The 27191-nt window shown below is 41.1% G+C and overlaps 2 protein-coding genes, 1 long non-coding RNA gene and 2 other non-coding genes across 5 annotated transcripts; 2 read left to right on the forward strand and 3 right to left on the reverse strand.

The window, feature by feature from the left end:
- Nucleotides 1–681: 681 nt before the first annotated feature.
- trnaa-cgc (transfer RNA alanine (anticodon CGC)) lies at nucleotides 682–753 on the reverse strand. The gene has a single exon. It is a non-coding gene; the product is annotated as a tRNA-Ala (tRNA).
- A 771-nt stretch (nucleotides 754–1524) lies between these two features.
- On the reverse strand, nucleotides 1525–4346 carry LOC137792474 (uncharacterized). The gene is made up of 4 exons (XR_011078102.1): nucleotides 4212–4346; nucleotides 3667–3779; nucleotides 3246–3372; nucleotides 1525–2523 (listed from the first exon to the last, which is right to left on the reverse strand). It is a non-coding gene; the product is annotated as an uncharacterized lncRNA (long non-coding RNA).
- Nucleotides 4347–5827: 1481 nt separating this feature from the next.
- On the reverse strand, nucleotides 5828–15257 carry coro1b (coronin, actin binding protein, 1B). Its single transcript, XM_068587757.1, has 11 exons — nucleotides 14775–15257; nucleotides 13163–13368; nucleotides 12789–12911; nucleotides 11754–11883; nucleotides 10399–10580; nucleotides 10134–10253; nucleotides 8811–8915; nucleotides 8551–8696; nucleotides 7975–8032; nucleotides 7505–7810; nucleotides 5828–7417 (listed from the first exon to the last, which is right to left on the reverse strand). Exons 2-11 carry the CDS (start codon nucleotides 13364–13366, stop codon nucleotides 7295–7297), a joined length of 1497 nt encoding a protein of 498 aa, XP_068443858.1. The 5' UTR covers nucleotides 13367–13368; nucleotides 14775–15257; the 3' UTR covers nucleotides 5828–7294.
- A 1561-nt stretch (nucleotides 15258–16818) lies between these two features.
- Nucleotides 16819–16906, forward strand: trnar-ucu (transfer RNA arginine (anticodon UCU)). Its single transcript is given in 2 exon segments — nucleotides 16819–16855; nucleotides 16871–16906. It is a non-coding gene; the product is annotated as a tRNA-Arg (tRNA).
- A 631-nt stretch (nucleotides 16907–17537) lies between these two features.
- On the forward strand, nucleotides 17538–26985 carry LOC137792518 (oxysterol-binding protein 1-like). Its single transcript, XM_068588251.1, has 17 exons — nucleotides 17538–17838; nucleotides 18700–18869; nucleotides 18974–19182; nucleotides 19294–19462; nucleotides 19860–19971; nucleotides 20167–20350; nucleotides 20568–20685; nucleotides 20978–21035; nucleotides 21232–21396; nucleotides 22446–22691; nucleotides 23344–23464; nucleotides 23678–23781; nucleotides 23975–24070; nucleotides 24453–24637; nucleotides 25580–25815; nucleotides 25933–25971; nucleotides 26071–26985. Exons 2-17 carry the CDS (start codon nucleotides 18733–18735, stop codon nucleotides 26211–26213), a joined length of 2322 nt encoding a protein of 773 aa, XP_068444352.1. The 5' UTR covers nucleotides 17538–17838; nucleotides 18700–18732; the 3' UTR covers nucleotides 26214–26985.
- The last annotated feature ends 206 nt before the right edge of the window (nucleotides 26986–27191 follow it).

Genomic DNA, 27191 nt, shown 5'->3' on the forward strand with positions numbered 1-27191 from the left:
GTGCGGCACTCCTGAAGTAGGTTACTGTGACTGAACGGCTCTGACCGTGCCCGTGCAAGGATGCACTTTTTCGTTTTCTTCTTTTTTTTTCCTACTAGATTTTGTGCTGTGTCGGAGAGGGAGGGTCGTATTCCTGAAAGCAAATGATTGCAATATTTACCGGATTAGATCAGCTCCAATGTCTCCAGTCAAAGCACAGAAGAGTTTGGGTGCTTTAATGGTCCACCTGTCTCTCTGACAATGTCTCCAGTCTTGAGGTAAAAACACGGATTTCTGGTTACATAATTGCTTAGATGAGGTTTCACTGCAATAGTGTATGTTTACTTTGACTCTGTTATACTTATTGGTTCAGCCATAATGTCTCGATCGAGTGGCTCTCACCCACCACTGAAGATATTTTTGGTCTGTGCAAAATAAATGTTTGACACTCGCGTGCGTGAACACTCCCACACTCACGCGCCTCGAAGACCTCCAACGTCCAATCCGATTTGAGCCTGCGCGCCGTCTGGCCAATCACGGGCATGTCACATCTCACACGCACTCTGCACACTTCACGCCACTTCGTGTTCTAATGTATTAGTATTTGTTGCTCATAATAAAAACAGCTTAAAGACATGAACATTGTCTCGTGATATTTTGTACCGTATAGTCAACCTGGAGAGAAAGAGGTTGTTAAAAGTATGGAGATGCCGGGGATTGAACCCGGGACCTCATACATGCGAAGCACGCGCTCTACCACTGAGCTACATCCCCATCTATCCAAAAGCCCAGCGAAATTACTGGTTTTCACCGCAGAAGTAGTACTGCTGTTGATCAGATTACTGAAATGTTAGTACTAATGTAAGAAAAACATTAGTACATAAAGTTACGGTTTGCATGTATCTCTATTTATATATATATATATTTGTATTCACAGATAGGAAAACACATCTAGCTGGCAAACACAGATCCTCTTTTATAGATTTTGTTGGTGTACAAACGTTGTACACAATGTAACGTTACACGTTTTGCGAACACAAACAATCATGAAGTAACTAAATGTACATCTGTATGTATATATATATATATATATATATATATATATATATATATATATATATATATATATATATATATATATATATATATATATATATATGTCATCTATGTTTGCTACACATTATAACTCTCACATAACTCTCTAAATGCCAGTTGATGGAAAAGTTTGACTCCTACATAATGAAACCGGCTGCAACCAAAGATTGTACTGTAAATATTCTGCCAATTGCCTTGTCAGCTTATCATTACAGCATCAATCCACATAGCAATCCACATTTGAGAAGCTGGGACCATCTACATGTTGTTGGTTTGCCTAATAAGTGATACAAATCTTCTGTGCTCAATCAATTTATTTACTAATCTTCTCAGCTCTACATATGATATCAAGAACAATACACACGCAGTCAATTTTTTGTTGTTGTTTTTTCTGCTTTTATTTTTCATGAAATTCAGAAAAAAACATTTAAAGTTATAAAAACAGTCCACAATAAACAGTACGCAATAGCCTGACACAACAAAACAAATTTAAATGTGAACAGTTTTACTGGTAAACATTTAAACACACATTGAAAATGCAATCTATTGTACTCCTACATTATAATATCAGCTTCATCCATCAATCACCTTTTTACCATGGTGATGCCAACAGGAAGTGAAATCAAGATACAAAACATAACTATCATCAAGGACAAGACCTCCAGCGATATCTATAGGGTGATTGCAGTATTTTAGACTACTTTGAGGCTTTTCTTTGGCAGTGTGCAACAGCATTTAGAACTTTATGTTGGAAAATCAAATTTAGTACTTCCGAAGCTTCTCTTGTAATTGTTTATTTATTCTGTTCTCACAGTGCGGTCACATTACTCTCTATGCCCTTACCTCCCTCTTCCTCAGACCAGATGGCACTTCCAGACAACTGCTTTAGATTTATCAACAATCCAGCACCCCCACTTGCTTTGCCTTGACCTTCCCCGTCTCCCACTTTCTCCCCTGTCTCTCCCCCTGCCTCCGCATCATCCGTTAGTCTGTCTCGCTCATCTGCCTCCGAACTCTTCAAACTTGAGTCATCATCGTCACGTCCTTTTCCTTTTGCCCCACCAAACTGCTGCTCCTCCTCCTCCTCTTCTTCCTCCTCCTCCTGGTCGTCTCGCTCGCTGTCACTTCCCTGGCTACTCCCTTCCTCCACCTGTCCCTCCTCATCTTGGACTTCCTGCATTTCCTCTCCATCCTCATCAGTATTACTTTGAGGCCACAGCTGGACTCCGAGACGTGTCTCCAGAGCCAAGGTTGCCCTTCTCACCCGGTCCCTGAGCCCTCCTTCCTTATACACAATGCGCTGCAGAGTGTACTCTCCATTGGCCTCCCTGTTCAACTTCTTGTACAAGAAGAAGAGCAATGCAAGGAGGCCGAGTAGAGAGAATAAAAGGATCAGCACGGTGGTAGTGGATGATGCATAAGTGATTTTGTTTCCAGAGTCAGCCATGTCTAAAGTAAAGAGAGAGAGAGAGAAAGAGAGAGAGAGAGAGAGAGAGAAAGAGAGAGAGAGAGAGAGAGAGAGAGAGAAAGGTTACCATATTCATTTGGATGTATTCATTTCTTTGAATATTGTTGTAATCTGTGCCACTGTCACTTGAACAAATAGTTAGACATTTTGGGAAATTCCCTTATTTGCTTTCCTGTCGTTCATGTCCCGCTCTCGTCTGCACAGTTCATACATAGCTGAAGCAGCTAGTTAGCTTAGCTTAACATAAAGAAAACTTGCCTGGTTTTCAGGCTTGAAGATACTGTAAAGTTCAGTGCCGTAAAACAAAAAGCAAATTGGCATTATTACATGTCTTTATTTTGCTGTTTCCCCCAGTTTTTATGGAAAAACTACGCTAGCTAGCTGTAGCTTCATATTTACCGTACAGAGACAAAGTATTTTCTTTTTGTGATATATTTTACTCGGGTCCCAGGTGGGTGTGTTTTGTACAATGAAACAAGGCCTTTTGTGCAAGAAAGATTAGTTGATTTAGATGAAATGTCACGTTTTTCATGAAGCTATCAAAACTTCCCCAGAGGTGATGTAAAACAGGTTGACACAGATGCTGAACACTATGCAGACTGTTTGAACTCGGCCTCAATCCACTACTATTTCTTTCCAAGAGCAACAGAAGTCTTCTCATTCCACAAAACTGAAACAGATTAGATTCATAAATGTACTTTACCTCCTTAGAGTAGAGTAGAAGAATCCCACTGGCTTGAAGTCGCAGTTACAGGCAGAATCTAGAAGAACTCGTTGTACTTTAAAGCAGTTGTGAAGTTTTCAGGACATCCATTGATGATATTAAGGATCTAGAAAAAAGAAAATTAAAAAACTAAATAATGGTTCATGGTGCTTCCAGCGAAACTATGAGATGGCTTCACATAAAAGATTACCCATTCAGTTCAATTGCTGTGGCGTTTGAAGTTTAGCTCACCAAGAAATGACAATTATAGCTTAAAAAAGTCGCGTCAGCGGCTGAATTTGAACAGACAATATTTGTTGTCAATACGGATATTTAATCCAGATACAATTTACAATGAGAGTCACCATTTCTGCCAGCTAACACGTAGCCAAAGGTTCATAATTGCAATAAAGAAACGTACATTGGAGATGTGACAGGAAGTCTGTATTGCCTTTTATCTTATGTGACTGTAAACTGGTTGTGTTGTCTGGGGTGGCAGGAAGCTAGCAGACTGCTCGCAGCGTTGCTGGTTTCCTGTTGAAAGGATATTTGAATATCAGTCAGCTTGCCATGAGTGGAAACTTTTTTCAACACGGTTAATTAGAGTCATAAAGATCTGCGGAGTGTTACAACATCATTTTAACGAAAAAATAAAAATAGGAATGGGAAATAAGTATGTACCTAACATGAATTTAAAGGTTGAAATCCCACTATGTGGGAACATAATGCTTGAAATACTGAAATTATACAACCATTTAAAACACAACATTAAGTTTAATATCTATATATTTAAACTCATAAATATGGATAGAGATAGAGAATGTCAATAGTGAAGAGCAGCAGAAACATGAGACATTCAATATCACAACTATTTAAGAATAGACAAAAATGTGTGCAGCACAAAAGAGATATGATAATGTTCAAAACATTTTTAAAAGGTTGGAAAATAAACTGTAAAGCACTTACCCAAGTTGTGAGCAGATGATAAAGTTTGCGACGTCAGAACATGAACTCGGCTAAGAGGCTGACTTGTGTCATTTTGTGTCTACTTTTTAACTGTATGACAGCGCGTGTTCGTGCGTGTATGTGTGTGTGTATGTGTTTGGAGAAAAAGATACAGTGAGAGAGAGGCTGATGCATGAAATGTGTCGAAGAAAGCATGCTGCAACCCTTTGTGGTAGAAGGAGGCTGGAGGGGGTGAGGACACAGATCAAAAGACGAAACCATGAAGGGTGTGGTGGAACACACAGATAAGAAAATGTGCATTTATTTCTAAAAAGAGGAAGAGATTTTGTATTTTCTCCCCGCAAAGTTGACTTTCGGTTTGCAGCACAGGTGGAGATTACATCGTGCAGCATATATCACACGCATTAAAAAAAAATAATCCTACTCTTCACTGACTAGAATCTCCATCCAGGAAACAAATAAATGACACGGTATGTTTATTTCTTGTGACGGTTCAACCAGCTCAACTACACAAAAAACAGCCGAGGTGAACATAAAGTCAGGGTGCTTTGTATCTCACCATCAAAATTGAATTTCCTTTTCAAAAATAGAATTCAAGCATTTCTTGACAATACATTTAAAAAAAAAACATGTTTAAATGAGCCCAAGAACTCAACCATGTTCTGGATATGTCTTTTTGATTTCCACAAAAATACTAAGGTTTTGGCTAGAAACTAAAGATTTGAAGAGAACTGAAGGAGCTTCGTGACGTGAAACATGAAGACCACATCCTGCTTTCACTCCGGAGGCCAGGCAGCCACAGCTCAGGCGCCGAGCGGAGGCCGTCGCTTTGCACCCAATGAGATCGCTGTGTGCAGTCAAGAGATCATCTCCCTTCACAGATGCAGACTGACAACAATGAGAAATGGTTATCAGATTATTATTTTTTGTCACCTAAGATAATAGAGCTTTATTTTGAAGTCTGTACATGATGAGAATCTCGGAACAGTTTAAAAATAAACTTATTTGCCTCATGTCCTTCAAGGTTGCTTGGTTATTTCCATTCTTGTGTCTTTTGATTTTGATTTTGGAGTTCTATACTTTTGCAATGAAAATGTGATCCGCTTCCAATTTGTAAGTTCATAAAATGATTATTTCAGTTTACACAGTTAATTAAGTACAACAAAATCCAGAGACTCGCTCCAGTTAGGTGAACTTTTAGCAACTGTAACGCCTTTCTGCAGGTTACACTCCACAGGTTTGTGGGTTCCTCTGAAAGAGGAGACGGCCTCAGCGAACGTAAATTACACATTTAAATTTAGAGCTATACACATTTGACTGAAGGCAATGTGAAACAGGTCGACACAAATGCTGAGATTACGTTTATGAGCTGCGTGACATGAAGGGTGAAAAAAGCCACTGTACAATGTGACAAATAGCCAGGGTGTTACATCCTTTATGGAGGCAATGTGCTGCATTTGTGTCCATGTGTCTATTTATTTGGAGTATGCAGCTGTTGCTTTGCACACACTCATCATGGAGAGTCCACATGTTGAGTGTGTGCAAAGCAACGGCTTAATTACATTGTAGAATATCCAACACGAGTTGACCGAGTAATTGAAATACAGCAAACGTGATCATGATCAGAACATTTCTTTTAATACAAAGGAGGAATGAACGCTTATTAAGTTTTCACAATGTAGTCTCATATAATCTGCTACTAGTTTTACAGTTAGTATTGTGAGGTCAGTGCATACAGAATTATAAAGTAAGTAATAAAGGGATAAGCTTGGTGTGGAATGTACCATTGTTACACGATCATCGACCGACAGAGGTAACAGAAAAATATTTCTAAAATAAAACAAAAAAAAACATAAAAACAAGGTAAATAATAATAAAAAAAAAGATCAAACTATTTTTAACAGCAATATAAATGCAATTGTAGACTGTTACATTTTTCCCCATTTCACAGTAACTTCTTCTTTTCTGAAATGGCGTTCTGAATAAATCTAGTGTTTTAGTCAGACTGCACCGTTACTTCTTCATTATGGTTATGTCATATCTGCATGTGTTGTATACAGAACAACTCTCATTTTAGCTTACAGCTAAAACTCAAAAACCAGTTCATTTTAGGGGGCACAAGACTCTGCAGCCTTTCTCCACGAGTCATAAGAAGGAAAGAGGCAAGTATTTCTGTGCATTTATATCTCTTAATGATTCTGTGCACACATACTATACCTTGTGATATTACAGAAACCTTTGTAAAGCCGCAGCCCGCACCTGACAACGTGTAAAAAAAAGAAAGAAAAAAAAATCAAACTCACAAGTGCTACCTTTTCATCGACTGCAAAGACGACACAAAAATCACGATACACATAAATATTCAGCTACGCTCTCATTAGCTATCAGTCACATAACTCTCACTGTCAAGGTATGTGTACCACAACATTTTTCTACGGTTACATTTACACATGGCGTCCTATAATGAAAGCAGTAAAACAAAGCATAAGTCACACAATGAATAACAATTGGGGGCCTGATATGACATCATAGTTTAGCAGCTTCAACTACTTGATTAAATAGCCCTAATGGTTATATTTGTGAGTGCTTTAGAGGAAGAAAATCATGTTGGAGGCCCTCCTTTGCTTTGCTATAGTAGGTCAACCTTCATTAACTTCAATACAATGCTTTTAAATCACAACTTTGTGCATTAACTTGAGGCATTCGTGGAATTGTAACACCTTCCAAGCCCTTCAATATTAGTGTGGGGATTTTGCAAAGCTCAAAGCTGCATTATATGTACCACCAAATGGCTGCTACAATACTCCTTCATATGAAAAACAAAATATTATCTCACTGTCAGAATTCCCCCTACGTAGATGACGCCCCGTCCTCAGTCACAGTCTGGAAAACGACCACAGAAATAATGAGCGGTCTTGTTTTCATCACAATATTTGACCTGGTTGCAAGCCACTGTGACCCACAGCTCGTCGCTATCCTGCACTACATTCTCCCACAGCTTAAGGTACTGTTGATTCTAGTAAGGCTACGGTCTGTGGATTTAGTAAAGTATGCCCTCCGAATGTAGTGGTTCTCTGCCCTGCTCATACATCCCCGTCTTCAATTCGAGCCAGCTGTCTTTCCAGCAACTCTATTCTCTGGCTCTGAGCGAGGACGACCGCGCGCAAGGCCTTCATTTCTGCCAACAGCTCGTTCAACAACTCCTCCTGAAACAAAGAGAGAAGGAACAAGTCAGAAAACAACTCGGAGCACTTAAATTGTCGGTGAATAACGTCTCATTTCTGTCACCTCACCTCTCTCTTTGGCCGGTCACTATTTCCATCCGTCTCCCGCGTGGCTACTCGTGGCTGTGGCACCTCTTCTTCCGTCTCCTTGGCTGCAGCAGCTGAAGGCGGGGCGGCCCCCGTCCCAGAGTCCTGCGAGGACAGCTTGGGTTTGCTCCTGAGGGGGTCCCTGTGCTTGGATGGAGGAGCCGAGTAGCCGCCGCTCAGAGACACCAACAGGGGCGGCGCGTCCTGCCCCGCGATCCATTCGTCAGCCAGGAGAGCCGGCTCTGAGCCGGCTGTGTCCGGGTAAAGGTCTCCCTGAAACAGATCCGACTAGGAGGGGAAAGCCGGAGACAGAAAAAGCCATACATATTACATACTACAGTTATGGATGAACTTTCCAGGCATGCAAATGCTGCTTTGACTTCCTTTTAAAAATAAGAAATACAAACTGCTTTTTTTCCTTTTCTTTTCTAAAAAGGCGGTGCATCTCTTACCTTTCGTGGTACCGTCATAGAAATGGGTTCCACTTTCCTTTCATGCAGTTTGTAGAACCTACAAAAGAGCAGGAAAATTAGTAATCTCATTGAATTATAAGGCTTGCTTATTCAACATATTCCTTTTTGTTAATAAAAAACCCTGTGAAAACAACATCTGTCTAAATGCTTTGTTCCTACAGAACATGAACAGGAAATCCAACATCTTTTCATCTTAAACAAAGGTTCAGTAACTTCCTATAAAAGCTGGGCACTGTAGTTTTAAGAAAATATTACTCAAAGAGGAGTAAATAGTGCATCTTCAGCCGCAGATTAATACACTTTTTGTGCGGTAGGAAGTACGTTCATGGTAATGACGGAACGTGTCACCCAGTTAGAAGGTGTCGCTGATTTATTTTCAATAGATGACTAAGACACACAAGGTTTTGGCTACACAAGCAATACTTAATACTACCTAGTTAATCATAGGATACATGTATAGTTGTTTTGTATTGTTGTCTTTCAATGGACTAAGTTGACGATAAGGAAAACGGATCATTTACCGCCAGCCTCTGATAAATCACCAAACTTATTTACCTGGCAATTTCGCACTTGTTGACATCGACACCTCTTTTACTAAGAAAGCCTGCACCTCTCTGTGGCTCCTTGCTGCTGAACAAGCTGAGGAAGTGAACATACGGGGATTCGTCCGTCACTTCAAAGTACCGGATGGTGCAGTCCCCCTGAAAGCCAGCAGAGAATCCAGTTAAGACCACTGACCCGAAATTGAATGGGTATCGATACTAAATTGATCATTTAAATAATTCTGTGTTGTCAGCACAATCCTTAGGTCCTACCTTTCCACACAGGTAGACCATGTTTGTGTCAGGGTCATAAAAGGGTAAAAGGACCCCGTTACTTGTATCCATCTCCTGGACTGCCATTGGCTCAGATAGATCCTTCTAAAAAATAAAAATAAAAATAAGAAAAGCACAAAACATGTATTTAATCTATTTGATAAAGTTTATGTACATGCAAAAACTTTATGGTTTGGAGCAGTGGTGTTTAACTGTTGTGGGTGCGGGACCCACCATCGTCCCTGAATGACAAGCTGCGACCCAAATCAAGGAAAATGTTCAACTTCTCAAATTGATTTCATGAAAAGATGGTGCAGTTTGAGCCTGAGATGGTACAGACTATCACAGCATGTACGGGAAAAAAAAATGTTTTAAATATTCCCTTTTATAGTCAATTTAAAAAAACCCAAAAGTCCATTTTAAGGACAAAAGGTAATACAACATGCATAACAATTCAGTAGCTTTTTTTCTATTTTTAAACAGACTCAACAGCTTTCATGCACAAACATGAAATATAAAAAGTCCAACTCTGAAGTTTCAAATAATGTAACTTTAGCTGAGAATACTCACTCACTGAATCTAAGCTTTTTGCTCCTGACAACAGTCTCAGAGTCTGGAGTTATACACCAGAATGGTTGTGAGTAGATTATTTGCAGAGTCAGTGCACACACAGACGCATGGATGAGATTAACGCGCATTTCCTGAAGGCGGTGTGAATGACGAGACATAAAAAAAGTTTGCCTCACTCACAGATTATATTTTGAACCTGGACACGAGGACGTTTGTGTGACTTCCTCAACAGACCGGCCAGTAAACTCACGGAAGTAAAGCGAGGTGTGAACGCAACCATAAGGTCTGTGAATAAATGGCACTCCCCTTCAAAATAAAAGCGGAGGATTTTTTTCTTACAATTTATTTTCACTCTGTCGTGGACCCTCGACCTACTAAAGACGGGTCCACGACCGACCAGTTAAAAATCACTGGTTTAGATTATAGATTGACAGTTATAGCATGTACACTACAGTTATGGCATGTTAAATGTTAAACAAGTAAAAATCTTAATGGAATAGGGACATTTTCTTGCTGTAATCATTCATCCAGCCGTGTAAATTATTACTAAAAAAGACTTGAGGATATCTGCTTGTTTTGACTTGCTCCAACAGCTGAAGCCTCATGTTGCCTTAAATAAAATAAGATACATTTACTTCATGTGCGTCCACCCTCTCAACCAATAATAATTGTGCACTACATCCTACATTGACTTGAAGTTGCCGTTGAACAATTGTGCCCTGAAGAAACATTAAATATGAACGCGAGACTTACCGGATCCCACAACGCCATCTGCCTCTCACTCATACGGCTAAAGCCCGTGGTGAGGATTTTCCCATCCGAGAGGAAGACAGCTCTCATCGGCCTGGTGCCATCATGGACCTTCTCCTTCACCTGGGGGAACAACAACACACCGATATAGGACGAATGTGGATGCAATGTGACATCGCAGTGACAAAACCCACATGGCCAATATAGTGTAGCACATCTTGTTCTTCCACATGCATCTATGCACCCATGGCGAGAAATGTGAAATGACCTTGAGGACGGTGCCCCTTCGCGGGTCGATGACACGCAGAGCCTTGTCCTTGCAGACGGTGCAGATGGCGCTGCCGTCTTTGTTCCAGCCGACACTGTAAATCAGGTCTGGGTGAGCATCCCCCAGCTGGTACACAAGCTCCCCCGTGCCCACGTTCCACACACAAATCACATTATCGCAGCCTGGAGAGAGGAGGACACAACGTCCAATTCTTTTAATGCAGGAACATAACATTTCAGGAGATTGGCGTCTTCTGATCTGAGAGATCTGCTGAGTATATAGAGTATGTCTGATGTCTGTGGAGCCACGGCATTAGGGGATTTGTAGAGCAAGAGGAGGAGCAGAAATGGAAATGCGAGATAGTACTGTTCAGCAAACTGGGAGCTAATGTAGGATTCGGAGGATTGTAGTAATGTGGTCTGATTGATTTAGGAGGAAGCAGACAGATGAGACAGAAGGGTCCACCTTTACAGATGAGAGGGACACATAACATTTAAACTAGAGTACAAAGATCTTAGAGGGATTAGCGAAGAGTTATTTAAAAAAAACTATTTTCGAAACAAATTCTGACAAAGTTTGACTAGTTAGGGTTGTTTTGGAGGTTTTTGTCACTGGTTTGACATAGCTTGGTTGGAAAATGACGACATCATGTACTTCCTTTCACCAATTAGAATAGGATTCCAGGTGGAAACGGCTGGACAATGTACGGTCAATGTGCTAAACTGTCACAGGAAGAGTGAATATGAATTCCTGGATATTAAATCTTCTTCTGCAATTTTCTGTCGCATTCCCAGTAATATTTCTTTAAAAAGGGATTTGAAGTAGCATAAGACATGGCATGGTTAATGGGTGACTTTTGTATTGTTCAACCTTGACCTTTTATCCCATTGTTTTTGTGTCAAAGAGAAACAAAATGGTTCTTTAAATTGGTCCATTATTGAGGGAGAGCACTGCAGCCAGCAGCCATAAACGGGCTAAAAAATATTCCTTCCTGACAATAGTGTGTACATCCACTAAAAAGGCTCAAATTGTTATTACAAGCGTCCAACAACATTATGGAAAGGACCCTACAGAGAATAAAACACTACCTGTCGCTCAATCCAGTCTCTGATCTGATGATGTGAAGAGTTTAGCACATGGAAAGCAAAACATAAATAATGTTGGCAGCCATGCTTCTCATAGTTATCGGGAGTATTTGTTAACAAGGGAACATGGAAATGTATTACGTGTCAGAGGCGATTTACATTGGCTATATAAAAACTCATGCTACTTTGACACGTAAATCTATGTAAAACGACATATAAACCACATCGGTCTGGTTGCACGGCGTCTAATCCCCACAACAGTGACGTTACCTGCAGTCAAGAGGATATTGAAAGCGGTTGGGTGCCACGCCAGGATTCCCACTCTTTTACTGTGTCCCTCAAGGTTCACAACGGGCTCCGTCATCGGGCTCGTCAGGCCCCCGTCTGGGATCTGCCACACCTTTAAACCGCCAGGCAAAGCAGACACTTATTTGTGAATGGGAGCCATTCAGGTACACGAGAGCTTATGTTTTATGTAATGCATCGACATGTAATTTGCAGCTTTCTGGGCACAAATACAGGAAAAATCTGCATGCTTAATTTATTCTCTCATAAATATATAGAGGCTTTTAAAAGAGACTGTTTTCTTCGCTCTGGAGTAGATTTTGAGAAGTACTCTTTCTTGCTTTCTTCTTCCGTCCGTTAAATATGAAGCTACAGTTACAAGACGTTAGCTTAGTATAAAGAATGGTAGCAGAGGGAAACCGCTAACACAACTCGTCCAGCACATAACACCCCATAAAGTCAATTCAGAATTTGTACAAGATAAAACAATATATCCTGTGTTAGTTATTAATAAGTATAATAAGCATTTTATAATGAAGTGACAAGTAGAAACAGGCTAGCTGTGTCCCACTGCTTCCAGTGTTTGATCTAAGCTAGGCTTACCTTCTCGTAGCTAAAGCTATATATCATCTTCTTATATAACTTTCGGCAAGAAAGAGGAAACACATGTATTTCCCTAAAATGTCAAAGTATTCCTTTTAAGGTTCTCTGGTACGCACACGAAGCCTCGGCAGTCTTCTCAGAATCGTATTGTAGCGACCCTGTACAGGTATCTGTTGTCAGAATTAACAGCGGCTTTGAAACAGCCGTTAAAAACACAAGTAGTTCTTCAACAGCAACAACAATATGCTGTTTTTTTTTATTATATAAAACTGAAAAAGAAATAAATTCACTGTAGGTGTTATTAAATCTAGTTTACACAAATGTAGTGAGGCGGGGTCCTCTGTCTTTTGTGACAATGATAACCGATGGAGGACCACGAAACCACTAGCACCCAAGCTTGACCGAGAGTGACGCTACCTTGACTGTGCAGTCCTCTGAGGCACTTGCGATGATGTTGTCGTCATGAGGAGACCACTGGATGTCCAGGACCGGCGCCGCGTGGCCGCACACCGTGGGACACGCCTGGTCGATTCTGCCGCTCTGCGGGGGGGAAACAAAAAGTTACGGCCTGTGACGGCTGACGCGAGGAGCTTTTAAAAATGCGTTACCGGTGAAAAACACGTGTTCACTACTGGTGTTGGAACTGTACAAGTGCTGCATATGCGTCGGCCAGACATGGAGTGAGGCGTCAGAGACTTGCTGACACATTGCTTTTAGTGGAAGACGGGCAACAAGATAGTAGGCTTTTAAAAAAAGAAATATTGATCGATTGCAGAGAGGGGGTGTTGAACCTTGCTGATAGGAACGACGAGGAAGGAGCCTCCACCGCCGGCTTCGATGATAACGGCGATGAATTTGGGGTTGACCGCACAGAGGCCGGTGTCCCACGTCACGCGGGACACTCTGACGTCGTCGATGCAGTGCTCGGCTTTCCACGCCTGGGCAAAGACGTGGCGGAACTTGCTCTGCCTGACGACACCACGCCGGAAAGACATGTCTGCGGCGAAGACACAAGAACACGAGACGTGAATCACGTGGCACATACAGCTGAAGACATATGAGAGAGCGAAGAATATAACAAAATGGGACTTTTGATTAATTGTTTAAGCAATTTTCAGGAAAAACACGCTTGAAAGATATTCTCCAGTTATACAAATGTGAAAATGCTGTTTTTGTTTGACACACATGGTTGTAGATATGTTGGATTTAAAGCAAACAGACAACATCTTCTTTACACTCTTGGCAGAACCAAACAAAGTCGGAAAATAACAACCTATGCCAAAGTTAAACTCATGCGCTGCAGATGACGTCGTAATACATTTGTTTGAGTGTTTAATATTGTGGAGGTCATTCAGGTTACAAGCACACTTCCTCAATGTGCCACCTTAATTGCTTGGATGGTTTCTAAATCTGTTTCACTGGGAACAAAACTATACTGTTCACAGATTAAAAACATGGATCATGTTGGAAAAACTGAGTTCACTGTTTACATAAGAAACAAGAAAACAAACAAGACAAAAACTAAATTTTTGCCATGTGAAGCATTTCTATTCTGATTTTTGCTTATTTAGTTCTGAGTTTTGTCAATGTGTAACTAGATGATGTCTTGTTGTACTTTCGGTGTTTGATAAATAGCTGTGTTTTTTAAGCCCCATTTGAGAAGGGAAAAATGTTTGCCATGAAAATAAAAGTCTGTTAAATGCATGATGAATTCCTAAAAAATAGAGCAAATACACTAAAATGTGGCTGAAAGCTAATTTAAAAAAAAGAAAGTACATTCAGTTATTTCACAGCTCATTCAACAAATGCCCAACACCTTTGGGTTGTCAGCGAGATGAGAGAGGGAGAAAAAAGGTCAAACAGGCAAATTCTTTCATACTGGGAGCCTGTTCTGAAAAGCTTCAGTGCACAAAAGGGCATGATCCGCCTGAAACCAAAACAAGCCGTGGCAGTGAGGGGAAGGGGGTTGGGCAGGCAGAGCTAGCAACTCAATGTTCTCAAAGCTAAAATGTATTTTAGCAGCTATGCAGGTAGTCGTCTCCATTTCCTCGCAGCAGCGCGTGAGGATAAAACGACTCCACATCCAAGCAGCTTTGTATAGTAGAGCCGCACAGTGTAACACTCTGCATCCGCGTTAGGCCAATACATGATGTCCTCTTACTGAATGACGGTGGTTTTAGTTGCCTTCTATATAGTTACAAAAACATCCACATACTTTACACCGTTTCCGTTGGGGGGGAAGGGGGTCTATTGTTGCCTGCACAACAATGCAAGCAAATGTGGCTTTTTGCAAAGAGTAACTACATGCATGCGCGACAAAGGGTGCGCAGAAACGCACAGTTGATCCCAGACTGACACATTTGTATGGAAACGAGGTTATTAGTATAGAGTATAATAGCATACCTGGCTTTTCGACTTCTCCTAATTGAAAAAAAAGGATCCCTAAAGACTCGGGCGTGACAGGATGAGGCCAATAAAAAATAATCCGCCGTCAGAAGCAGTAACTTAATCCTCTACTGTGTCCAGACAGGCGTTCACGTAGATTGCGCAGACCTATAACCAAACACGTCCATTAGAAATAAACACGCATCCGTACTATCACCCAACACTGAGCTATCCTCGCGCTAGTTCCGTCAGTAATTGCGCACGTCTGTTGTAGTACAAGCCGATCCTGACTGCGCATGTCCCGGGCCGATACAGAGCGACAGGAAACGATGCACGGCGACGCTGGATGGAGTCGGAGGACCGAGCGCGGACCGGGTCGCACTAAACGCAAGACAACGTCGGTGTTGGCCCCGTCTCCTTTTCGCAAATGGCCAATTTGAAGAGCAGAGCAGAATCCCAGACACTTCCGCCCATGGCAGGATATATCAAAGACACTCGGGAGTCAAGAGGGAGAAGGTCCGTCTACAACCGGATTCCTGTCTCACAGACCGGATGTGTGCGCATGCGCAAAAGCACCAAATACCAACATATGCCCCATTCTCCCAAATATGTGCCACCCGCTCAAAGTCGACTGAACCCATTGTTCGTTTACAAAACGTAAACGCGCACGCGCACACGTGGGTGTGTATGGATAACGAAGACTTGTCGAGTTGTGTTCGTGTTAAAAAGTGGCATGAAGAATAAGCAATATGCTGGAAAGGTCCCCAGCACGCTGCACCACCTTTATCTGCGCCCTCTTGGTTAGGAAGGAGCTTAACCAGAAAAGCCTAACCAATGCTATTAAAAGGCTGGTTGATGGCACACTGCTGGTAGAGGCAATTAATTAGGTTTGAGGAGACACATGCATGTTTACACTACATTTCTGTGTTATGTCTACGGGTTTGGATGTTTCTGTGTTCATTTGATTTCATTACTTTTATTGCGTATTTTATTGCACTTTATTGTTATTAATAATAATATTGCCATCATTATTATTTTAACTGTATAAAAACATACAAAACGGATATTTCTGTGTTCTGTGTATCTCTCTCATCATCTTCTTCCAATTTATTATTACTATTACTACTATTAATTTGTCATTTCAACAACTTCACTCAAAGATGTACAGGTTTAAATGTAAAACTAAATTTTCTGAACTCAAACTAAGTCAATACATTATAATAATCAAATCTGTCCTATTCTTATCTTCTTCATCATCACATAATGCTCCAAGTCATCAATCGAATAATTCTTCTTTGCAATACGAGCACTGATTGGCCGCAGCGGATAATTTCTGGTTGATTTGTGGCTACAGAATGAAAGGTGATTGGCTGTCACAACCAAGAATTTGTTCAACTCCCAACGGCACTGTTTTTGGTGAAAAAAACAAACAAACAACACCCGTGGACGCGTTTCAGTGAATCAGATTGATTTTAAAAGGTGATTCCCATGAATTAAATCAATTACATTTAATTTAACTAAATAATGGATGTGTTTTTTTAATTTTTTAAATAAAATAGGCATGAGCAAATATCTCTGACTTGGTCGGGAACTGTAGAGTCACCGGTTCAAGACCCCGCACGTCCAAAGTACATCGTGTCCACGCACATCTACCGATCACCATATTGTATTGTGTTTCTACTCTGAACAGAAAACCAGAATACCACCACTTCTCATGTATTCCCATAAACCCTATTCCCATAGACCCGATTTAATAACTACATTACATTTTCATTATGTTATTTCGCTAACGTTAACGTCGTCATAAGTAGAGTTAGCCCTTCTCGCGTGTCGTGAATGGGGCTCCAGCGCCACCCGGTGGTTAACATCCCACAACGCAGGTTGCATTATTTGTTCCCAAATGTGGTGTTTGTGAAGCGAACAGTGGTTTTAGACCAACGTAAAACAGCGCTAACGTCTAGACATTATGAACAGAATATTATCCATACGTCATAAAATCTTGATATAGCTATACTGGCTCAGATTTTGAATAAATTGCGTATAACTCCACATATCAACAAGTGGCTCCGTGGCGCAATGGATAGCGCATTGGACTTCTAGGTCAGTTTGAAGTGATTCAAAGGTTGTGGGTTCGAGTCCCACCGGAGTCGAATTTTTGTTCTTGTCGTTTAACTTTAGTCACATAATAATCGGAATAATGCAGTTCAGTACGTGTGGACTCATATTGTGCCCTTTTAATAAGTAAAAAGGCAGTTTTACAGCTTGCTCCAACGTTTACATAAACGAGGAGTTCAATATATCTTTTTTTTATCTGTATTGAATGTGCTTCAAATAGTGTTCAGTAGTTTCAATTGTATTTTAAGATGAATATATTTGACATTATGTTGCTGACGTACACGTTAGCTGAGCGAACTAGTGAGTAGTAAAAAAAATCACTGAATGTGTAAAGTTATCGGTATTCCATCAACGCTGTTTCCGCTTGTATCCTTCAAAATAAAACACATTCGCATGATACAATTGTAGTGCACTACAGGAACAGTTATCAGTAAATGTAATGATAGCTGTTGTTAACAGAACGCATACGCGTAATCTATTTATGGAGATGTAGATATTGCTATATATATATTTATATTTATTTTTCGATGGCCGCTAACTGAGATGAACATTAAGACAACTAATACCGATACAATGTAGTTTTACTTTGAAGGCCAATCGGTGAAACAATGTCGTTTATCTGTTTCCAGACGAGCCAACATTATGTTGCACCGGGTGTAACCAACGAGCCAACGTTAGGCTAGTTAGATGTAGCTAGCTGTAGATTATTAACCGCGTACGCAGCTGTAGAATGAACACAATACACACAAGTATTGAGGGACACTCATGAAACCCATCGGTGTCTCCTTATTTTACAACCACCGCGCTTGTGTCGTCGACGGCTGCTTTTATCATAAATTGTCCTGTGTTGGTCAGCTAGCTAGTTAGCCTCCCCAGCTAGTTAGGTGCAGTAGCGTATGGGTGTCAAAGTTAGCTGTGACTTCACCGGGTGTCTGCTTCCCTCAGCTCACATTTCGGACACGTCAAGGTAAACATTTGTCCCGTCGGCGAGCTTGAAAGCGAGCTAGTGGGTTAACGAGCGTTAAGCTGCGCGACTTTCTTTTTTTTTTACTACCATGTAGAGAATGTGCACGTCAGCTGGTTGACTTCGAGAAAACACGACACATCGGGGTTTCTTTACTTTATGGGCTGTTATTACGATGGCTCCCACTGGCCTACGTGGAGCTAACGTCGGTTAGCCTCTGGTGTCATACTCATCGATGTGTCAGAAGTTTTTATTTTGTTATCGTTTGTTTTCTTTAGTTGATTGCAGAACTGTCACATTGGCCTAACTATATCAATATCACAGGTTTTAAAATATTGGCTACTGTGTCAACTCTGTCTCTCATTTGTGCACGAATAATTCCAGCTGAAACAAGTTTTCCAAGCAAAACGTGTTAGCAGTACATCTCTATTGATTCCATGGTTAATCATTGACATGTCGAACCACACTGAAAGATCAATATCAATCAAAAGTGTCTTAGTCCTTTTACTGTAAAATGAAATGCTGAGAGGATTTATATCAATGTAAGACTTCGTCTAACTGATGTCTTTATTATTAATGAATTATTGCAATTTCACAAAGTCCAAGATAACTCATAAAAATAGCTTGCCTTGTCTGACACGCGGCCCAACATAATTAACTACATAAATATGCTCATTTGAGAAGCTTTGAAGCAGCAAATATGTGGATTAGTTTGCCAAAAATAAGTTGAATGGTGAATCAATAGACAAAACAGTTTATTAAATTAGAGGCAGCCAGCGTATTGATAAATAAAGTCACCCCTATATGACAACACAAGCCCCCTTATTTGACATAACATTTTTTTCATTTGAATTTCCCTTCAAGCTTGCTAAAATCCGTCTGATTTTGGGGGCTGAGATGTCGGAGCCCAAGAGCCCCACCCCTACGCCTGCTGGCGACACATACAAAGGATGGGTGTTCAAATGGACAAATTACATCAAAGGTTATCAGCGGCGGTGGTTTGTCCTGAGCAATGGCCTTTTGTCATACTACAGGTAGGCTTTCATGAAAAACACATCAATTTAAGCAACAATTTTACTTTTTGTTGTTTGGTTACATTTGTCCTAAAATTGTCAACTCAAACATCTCTGATCATTAGGACCCAAGCAGAGATGGGCCACACGTGTCGAGGTACAATCAACCTGGCCACAGCAACTATCACTGTGGATGACGCCTGCAACTTTGTCATTTCCAACGGTGGAGCACAGACCTACCACCTGAAGGCCAGCTGTGAAGTAGAACGTCAGCGCTGGATCACTGCCCTGGAACTGGCCAAAGCCAAAGCAGCACGCATGCAGGCTGAGTCAGGTAAAACGTACACATAGGAAGACCAACAAAAATAATTTTCAGTATCTCATAAAAGCCTTTTTTTATTCTGATGTGTTTTCTTTGCTTTCCTTTTACTTCGACCGTAAACAGATGACTCTGGGGACGACTTTCCCCCGTCTTCCCCGCCGGCAGCACCAGGACAAGGTGGCGGATCACAGAATTCAGAAGTTCAGTCTGCTCTCAGAATTTTAGGCAGCAAGGTGGAGGATCTCAGCACCTGCAACGATCTAATTTCAAAGCACGGATCTGCCCTGCAGAGGTCAGCCTTGATCAGCCTTTAAGCTCGCTCTCTCTCACTTTCTCTCTCACTCTCACTTTCTGCTTCACATTCCAAAGTGTCTCATGTCTCTCTTCTCTTAACCTGGAAACAAAGTATCCAAAACTCATACGTCTGAGACGCGCGCATACTAATATTTGATGTGAAAATTCTATTTCAAAACCTTCTTTGAAGTAATCGCCTTATTGCCAGAATATCATATCACTCTTGCATTGACAGTCACATGCCGTACAAACAATGCCGTTGACAGACAAAACAAGCGTGACAAAACAATAACAGTCCATTAAGTCTGAAAGCTCATGGCCTTTTACAGTGTGTGCACTGATGATATATTGTCCCAACTGCTTAGTCACGATGTACATTTTGATATTTATTACAGGTCTCTATCAGAACTGGACAGTTTACGTATGACTGGAGAGGCTGGGGATAAGATCCGTCAGGTGACGGAGAGAGCCACGCTGTTCCGCATCACCTCCAATGCCATGATTAATGTAGGTGTCGCCTTCTTGCTCATTTGATCTATTTCTTTACCATGTTTGATGCGTAAATTAGTGGGCCATATGAATCTACCTTCATGCAATCTCTACTCTGTGCAGACCAAATGAACTAGTCAAAAAGTCTCATGTTAATTGAATCTCTAGTTTCAATGGTTCTAGTTTGACCCTGTTGGATGTTTTGCCCCTCAGGCGTGCCGAGACTTCCTTGCGCTTGCGCAGGCTCATAGCAAGCGGTGGCAGAAAGCCCTTCAATTAGAACGGGACCAGCGGGTCAGGCTGGAGGAGACTTTAGAGCAACTGGCCAAGCAGCACAACCACCTGGAGAGAGCATTCAGAGGGGCTTCTCAGGCCAATGCTACTTCAGACAATAAAAGTAAGATGTGATTCTGAAGCTTGTTACAGTGAGGATATGCTCATTCTTTCCCAACTCTCTTATCAGGGCTTCTGTAGCAGTTTGCTTGATAATTGTGCATTAATAAGTGTCAGCAATGGGGCAAAATGCATTTAATTTAAAAAAAAAAAGGGTTCATTCATAAATAGGTTTTCAGTCTCTATATTGAACCCACTGACAAAGCAGTATTATTTTTAAGGTTCTGCTGGTCCGGGAAAAGGGGAAGCCAGCGACGATGACGACGACAATGAGTTCTTTGATGCCATGGAGGAAGCTCCTGAGTTCATCACCGTGCCGGCAGACCCTCAGTTCCACAAGTCAGTGCACATTCATTCGCCGTACATACTTTTTTTTACCGCAAATGCGTCACACAAGGAAATACTTTTTAATTGTCAAATTCCCACGGGCCCTTTAGTCATTCTCACAATGCTTCTGTTCAACGAATTTCCTTGTATGACCTGCTTGATGAGATGTGATGAAGTTATTCAGGGTGATGTCTCCACCACTCCCTTGTTGTGAAACATTGAGTTCCGTGTCAGTTGAACATGTACATGTTTAATTTCCTTGTGTGATAAACTGATAAACTTTGGTTTTTAAACCTCTTTGCAGAAGGTCAAGCAGTAATATCAGCGGTTTCAACAGTGAAATGTGTCCTGATGACCAATCGGTAGGTTTCATTCTGAGATGACAGTTTAAAGACTGCTTTTTTTTCAGCTCGAACCTCATTTAAATGACTTTAACCATAATTTACTACTTTTACTATGCATTGCAAACATGTTTGAACAAAAACTGTAAAGCTGTTTTGAAAGCTTTCGTTATTTCGAGAAATATGCTGTTTATTGAAAGAATGTTCTGCCTTTCAGCTTAATGAGGAGCCTCTAGCGATGAACCAGGAATCTCCCTCACAGGAGTTGGTACCACTGAAGAAAAGACGGACACACATTTCCGATAAACCCAACTACTCTCTCAACCTGTGGAGTATCATGAAGAACTGTATTGGCAAAGAGCTGTCCAAGATCCCGATGCCTGTGAGTGTTTTTAAGGTTATCAAATGTGACCTACAAGAAGCTTGTCTGTCACCTTTCCCGCTTGAGGCCTCAGGCAGTTTCAGCTCCTCTTCCGCAACCAACCCCATCGGCGGCTCTTTTTGTGTCTTTGCATGATGACAAAAGGAATGCATTTACTGTGACAAACATCTTAAGGTCCTATCGGTACATCTTATGCTATTGGCACCAGCCTGCAGTTGTGACGTGGTTTCTATCACAACACAATAAACACTTTGTCAATGTCATCTGTGGTTAAAATAGCTAAGCTGACAGTTTGAGCGGCAGATCAGTTGAAAAACAAAAAGTGTTTATTCCTTTTAGAGACTTGCCCTGTATTTGTGTTCTGTCCAACCGCACATTTCTTTCAGCACAGCGGAAATACAAAACATAATTCATTATAACAATTTCTTTTTGTCGCTCAAATCTGACTTTACATAACACTTTGTTTGAAAGAGTAATACGGTAAATGAGAAAATAAAAAAATAGACAGATTCAATCCAACATGGAAAGACAAAAATATTTCACAAGACAAAATACAAACCAAACACACCAATCATCATCATAATACTTTAATTTTATACAACGCTTTTCTAAATACTCAAAGACGCTTTGAGTCATCATCATCATCATTACTTATTATAATTTTTCTGTGTTTAAAATAAACATGTAAAATTATTTATCATCATAAAACACTCGTCGTCATCATCATTACGACTTACCATCATTGTTGTCTCACTACCTCGTCTCTTTCGCTCTTTTCTTTGTTATTTCGCATCAGCCAAAATCCATTTCAGTCACAAACATACTAATTTTACCTGTCGCAACACGGACCAAACTCAATGTATGTAACAAGTGAATTATACTGTAAATATTATATAGTGTAAGAGCATGCCCTATGTTTAGATGTGGTAGTGGGCCTGCTGTTGCTTAGAAAGACCATGGTATTAGTAGAAATTGACAAACTCAATATTAATGTCACTTTGAGCAGGAATGCTAACATCACTTTGTTTCTGAATCCTTCTGATCTGTAGGTAAACTTCAACGAGCCCATTTCGATGCTGCAGCGGTTGTCTGAGGACCTCGAGTACCACGAGCTGCTGGACAAGGCCTCCAAGTGCCAGAGCTCGCTGGAGCAAATGTGCTACGTGGCCGCCTTCTCCGTGTCCTCCTACTCGACCACCGTGTACCGCACGGGCAAACCCTTCAACCCTCTGCTGGGAGAGACGTATGAGCTGGACCGCCGGAGAGAGAGCGGCTACCGCTCCCTCTGCGAGCAGGTGAGAGAAAAAGAAACGGAGAAAGACGTACAAGTATAACTAAGGAAATTATACTGATCAAAGAATCAATGTCAGGAAGAAAGTCTTAATTTTGAAAAAAAACAACTTAATTTTGTTAGTGTTTAGCTTCCTTTTTAGATTGTTGTAAATCAGTTACAGAGAAGTAGCAAGGGTTAATTTGTGGTTGTGGATTAAACTAAACTTGTGCTACAAGTTATTGTGGTTGTGACATTTTGACATGAAGATACAGGACTCCAATGGAAATAGGTTTTTGTGATATTTAATTTGGTGTATATTCTGGCATGGAAGGTTGAAAAGGGCAAAATCCATTTTCTTTTGTGGGTAAAAAGGAGAAACAGAAACTGACTGCAGGACACAGATTGGAGGCTTATTGTTGGAAAACGGGCAGAACTGGCTTCTATTCCTGAAGACCAAACTTAATATATCCAGTCTAATAACACAAATCCGGTGATCCTGTGTCGCTGTGGAGAAAGCCTCTCCAGACAAAGTAAAACAATGGAATTGTTGATTCTCAACTGATGAGTTGTTGTCACAAAAGACTTTGCACAATCTGTTGACATACTTTACATCGTACCGTGTCAAGTTTTATTTTAAACCAATTGTACCCTTCACGCCTTTACCTCTTTCTCAGGTGAGTCACCACCCCCCTGCAGCAGCCCATCATGTGATTTCGGATCGTGGCTGGATCTTGAGGCAGGAAATAACTGTTGCCAGCAAATTCAGGGGAAAATACCTCTCCATTATGCCTTTAGGTAAGAGGCTCAGAACATATTAAGCAAAGCTTATGGTCTAATCATGACGTAGGTTGAGGGTGCGACTCCACACTTGGCTTTATCTGAACACGCATGGCCTGTACAAATCATTCAGACTTCTTGTAATAACATTCTCACACCTTTAGTTAGTGCTAGAGCAACAAGTTGACGTGACATTTGTTTGCGCTGTGTGCTTTCTGTCTTTCCACGCAGGCACAATACACGCTATCTTTGAAAAGGGCAACAATCATTACACGTGGAAAAAAGTCACCACCACAGTGCACAACATCATTGTCGGAAAACTATGGATCGATCAGGTGAGACCGACAGATAAAAGTAAAATGACACATTTAAACATGCAATTTGGACCCATTTTATGTTTTTATACATGCAAAAAAACATACAAAATTCCACAACATTCTTTTTATTCATTTTGTGCTACCGTAGTTGTTGTTTGATAGCACACCAGTCTGCGTTCTTTACATCTTTGTTTTTCTTGCTTTCTGCCAGTCAGGAGAGATAGACGTGGTGAACCACACCACCGGAGACCGCTGCCACTTGAAGTTCGCTCCTTACAGCTACTTCTCCAGAGACGTTGCCAGGAAGGTGAGGAAAAGGCCGCGACAGCGTGTGACGGGCCCTTCCCGTCCCCTACTTCAACCTTCATTTTGAGCCGGCAATACACACCCTGAAGCAAACTGCTGTTGTTTCGTCACCCTAAACACACAGGAACAAACACAACGTGGGCCTTTTCCAACTTCCACCTGTACTAAAAGTTCATCTCCTTCACGATCTGTCAGACTCAAGTGGATCTGTTAGTTCATTTCTAAATTAAAACCAATTGGGGCTACTTAATAACCATAATGTGTCGTAATGAAAAAATGGTGTGCATGGAATCAAACCAGTTATCACGGTATAACTAAACCCTGTGACCAGTTTCTTTAGTTTAAATGACCCGTGATGCTTCACTCCTCTGTAAACTCCTCAGGTGACAGGTGTGGTGATGGACAAGGACGGCAAGGCCCACTACGTGCTGTCGGGCACGTGGGATGAGAAGATGGAGTTTTCTCGGGTGATGCAGAGCAGCAGAGGAGAGAACGGCACGGAGGGCAAACAGAAGACCGTCTATCAAACTCTCAAAGCCAGAGAGGTTTGGAGGAGGAACCCTCTACCGTAAGTACTATCAGTGTTGGGTGTGCGTAACATTATGCTGACAGACTGAAAAGCACTAAGAAGACATCAGTGATCCAGCAAAATGGAATCATATACTGTACAAATCGTTTTTTATTCATTTTTAAGCAGAAATAATCACATGATAAAAGATGGTTGGCAAGTAAAATGTGTGCTTACTCATAACATGCCAAGAACCCATCCATTCATTTACTGCAAGAAATGATCTTAATGCATTTTGTTTAGTGAGTAGATGACGACCCAAACGGTAGGCACCATAGCACATCGGCTTATTTTCCTTTTATTTTGCATATTATTCATGAATAGTTCATTAATTGTCATAATTACATACTATAATTTTACCCAAAGTTAAAGTGGGTAAAATATTAAAAACATGGTAAGATTAGGGTTCTGATTTTTACAATCATTATCTACAAACTATGAACAGGGATAGTTTTGATGTGCCAAATACATTTATGTCTTGTGCTGCAAGATATTGCCTGTACTTTCTTGTAGTACTACTTGTACCTCGAGTACTACTTGTAAGTAGAGCTGGCCGTCCATCGACGGTCCATGTGCTTTTGATAGTTTGTTTCTTGCAACACATCATTCATATACAATAGCAGTGTCACTTTTAGTATGCATTTTGTGTAGCCTTGCACTGCTGGTAGTTGGTTTGGCTTTTTTATTTTTATTGTTTAAACAGTATGATGGCCGGGTACTACACATTACTCCTTTTTTTTAAAGCTACATTCAAACAATTTAAAATATAATAAAAACAGAATATTCAATAGAATAAGCAAGAGGTAACAATAACAAGCTCCTTAAAAAAGTTAGTTATCGTAGTTCTAGTTTACCATCCGTAAAGAGAGAATCGCAACTAGTCTAAAGGTCTATTGGGCTTTTTGACTTTCCGTGCTGTTTTTCATCTTGGCTTCACCACAGTGAGAGAGCAGAGACCATGTACTACTTCACGGACTTGGCGCTGACCCTAAACGAGTTTGAGGAGGGCGTGGCCCCCTCTGACAGCCGGCGCCGGCCTGACCAGCGTCTGATGGAGGACGGCCGCTGGGACGAGGCCAACTCGGAGAAGCAGCGACTGGAGGAGAAGCAGCGCAGTGTCCGGCGGGAGAGGGAGAGGGAAGCTGCCAGCCAACGCACATCCAGCCAGTCAGAAGAAAGTGAGTGTCTCGTGTGTGTTTACTTCATCTGTATTCCCTTTTACCACGCAAATCTTGAAAATCTTGGAATAAAAGAGTAAAAAAAAAGTCTTTGATCCCCCCTTTCTCTTCCAAAAGCTGTCGATGAGGACTCTCTTACTGATCCGTCCTTAAAAAGCAAGTACTACTTTTTTGCCTCATGCTGTCATTCCTGTTTGAGTGTTCTATCTAGAATAGTTTTGTCTTTGCTGTTAACACCATTTCTCTGTCTCTCAGGCTCGCCTCATGACAGCCACCAGGCACTTTGGTTCGAGCGCTGCGAGGACCAGATCACAGGTGAGCAAATCCATATCTACAAGGGAGGCTATTGGGAAGCCAAGGACTGTGGCAACTGGGAGGGCTGTCCGGACATATTTTGACCTCAGCATTGAATGCAAAGTGCCCCGAAAAGACCCATCGAAGCCACCTGGTGGACCGCTACCGCAAAGGCCGGCTTGTCTCTCCTCCCCCCCCTCCCGCCCCTCACTTGGACAGCTGACCCTCTCTAGTGGCTCTCTGTTCTAAGAGATCTCCAGGATGACCACTGCTGTTTGATCCAGTGGTGGAGCAGTGTTTTCCCCTTCATCCCAGTTTGGTTCCCCTCTCCTTGAGTCTTAGCACCTACTCCCTTGTTGCCATCACACATCTGAGAAGACAGGAACAAAGACATTTTGTGCTGCTTCGACTCGGGTCCGGCTGAAGGGGAGGAAATGAAAAAAGCAGTGCTTCCAAATCATTAGTTGATCATTCTTTTAGTCTTTCTGCTGAAGTCAGGAGCAGAGCAGCTTTTGTGCTGATAACACCCTGTGAGATAATATAGTTTTCCTGTTGTCATCCACAACATTGTGTGCTTTGGTAATCACTCAAAAAAAAAAATGAAGGGTAAGACCTGATTAATATATACAATTATGTATAGATATGATTCAAATAATGTCTTTAACATGTCGACTTGTGGCCTTCAAAACGTTAGCGAGGATTTCTTGTGTATCTCTCTGATTTAGTGTCTTAATGTAATGAAGTGACAGTTCTTGTGTGCTTGTGTGTATGACTGCATATCTGCTCTTCCATCACTTTACACCACTGCCACTGTGCAGTACACAGTGTTTAAAAAGAAATGATGGTCTAAAATACAGATTGAACCTCGGTAGGTAGAACAGATTGTTTATATATATATATATATATATATATATATATATATATATATATATATATATATATATACATATATATATATAGGTAGAACAGATTGTTTATGTGTATATATATGTATGTATGTTTTTTCATCACAAAGGCCTGTTAAAAATGATGATGGTCATGGACCCTTTCTCTTCGCCTCAGAAAAGAGCAACCTGCTCTTG

This window comes from Clinocottus analis, unplaced genomic scaffold, assembly GCF_023055335.1.
Source record: "Clinocottus analis isolate CAN_PGR_092001 unplaced genomic scaffold, fCliAna1.0.p SCAF_21, whole genome shotgun sequence".
Taxonomy (NCBI): domain Eukaryota; kingdom Metazoa; phylum Chordata; class Actinopteri; order Perciformes; family Cottidae; genus Clinocottus; species Clinocottus analis.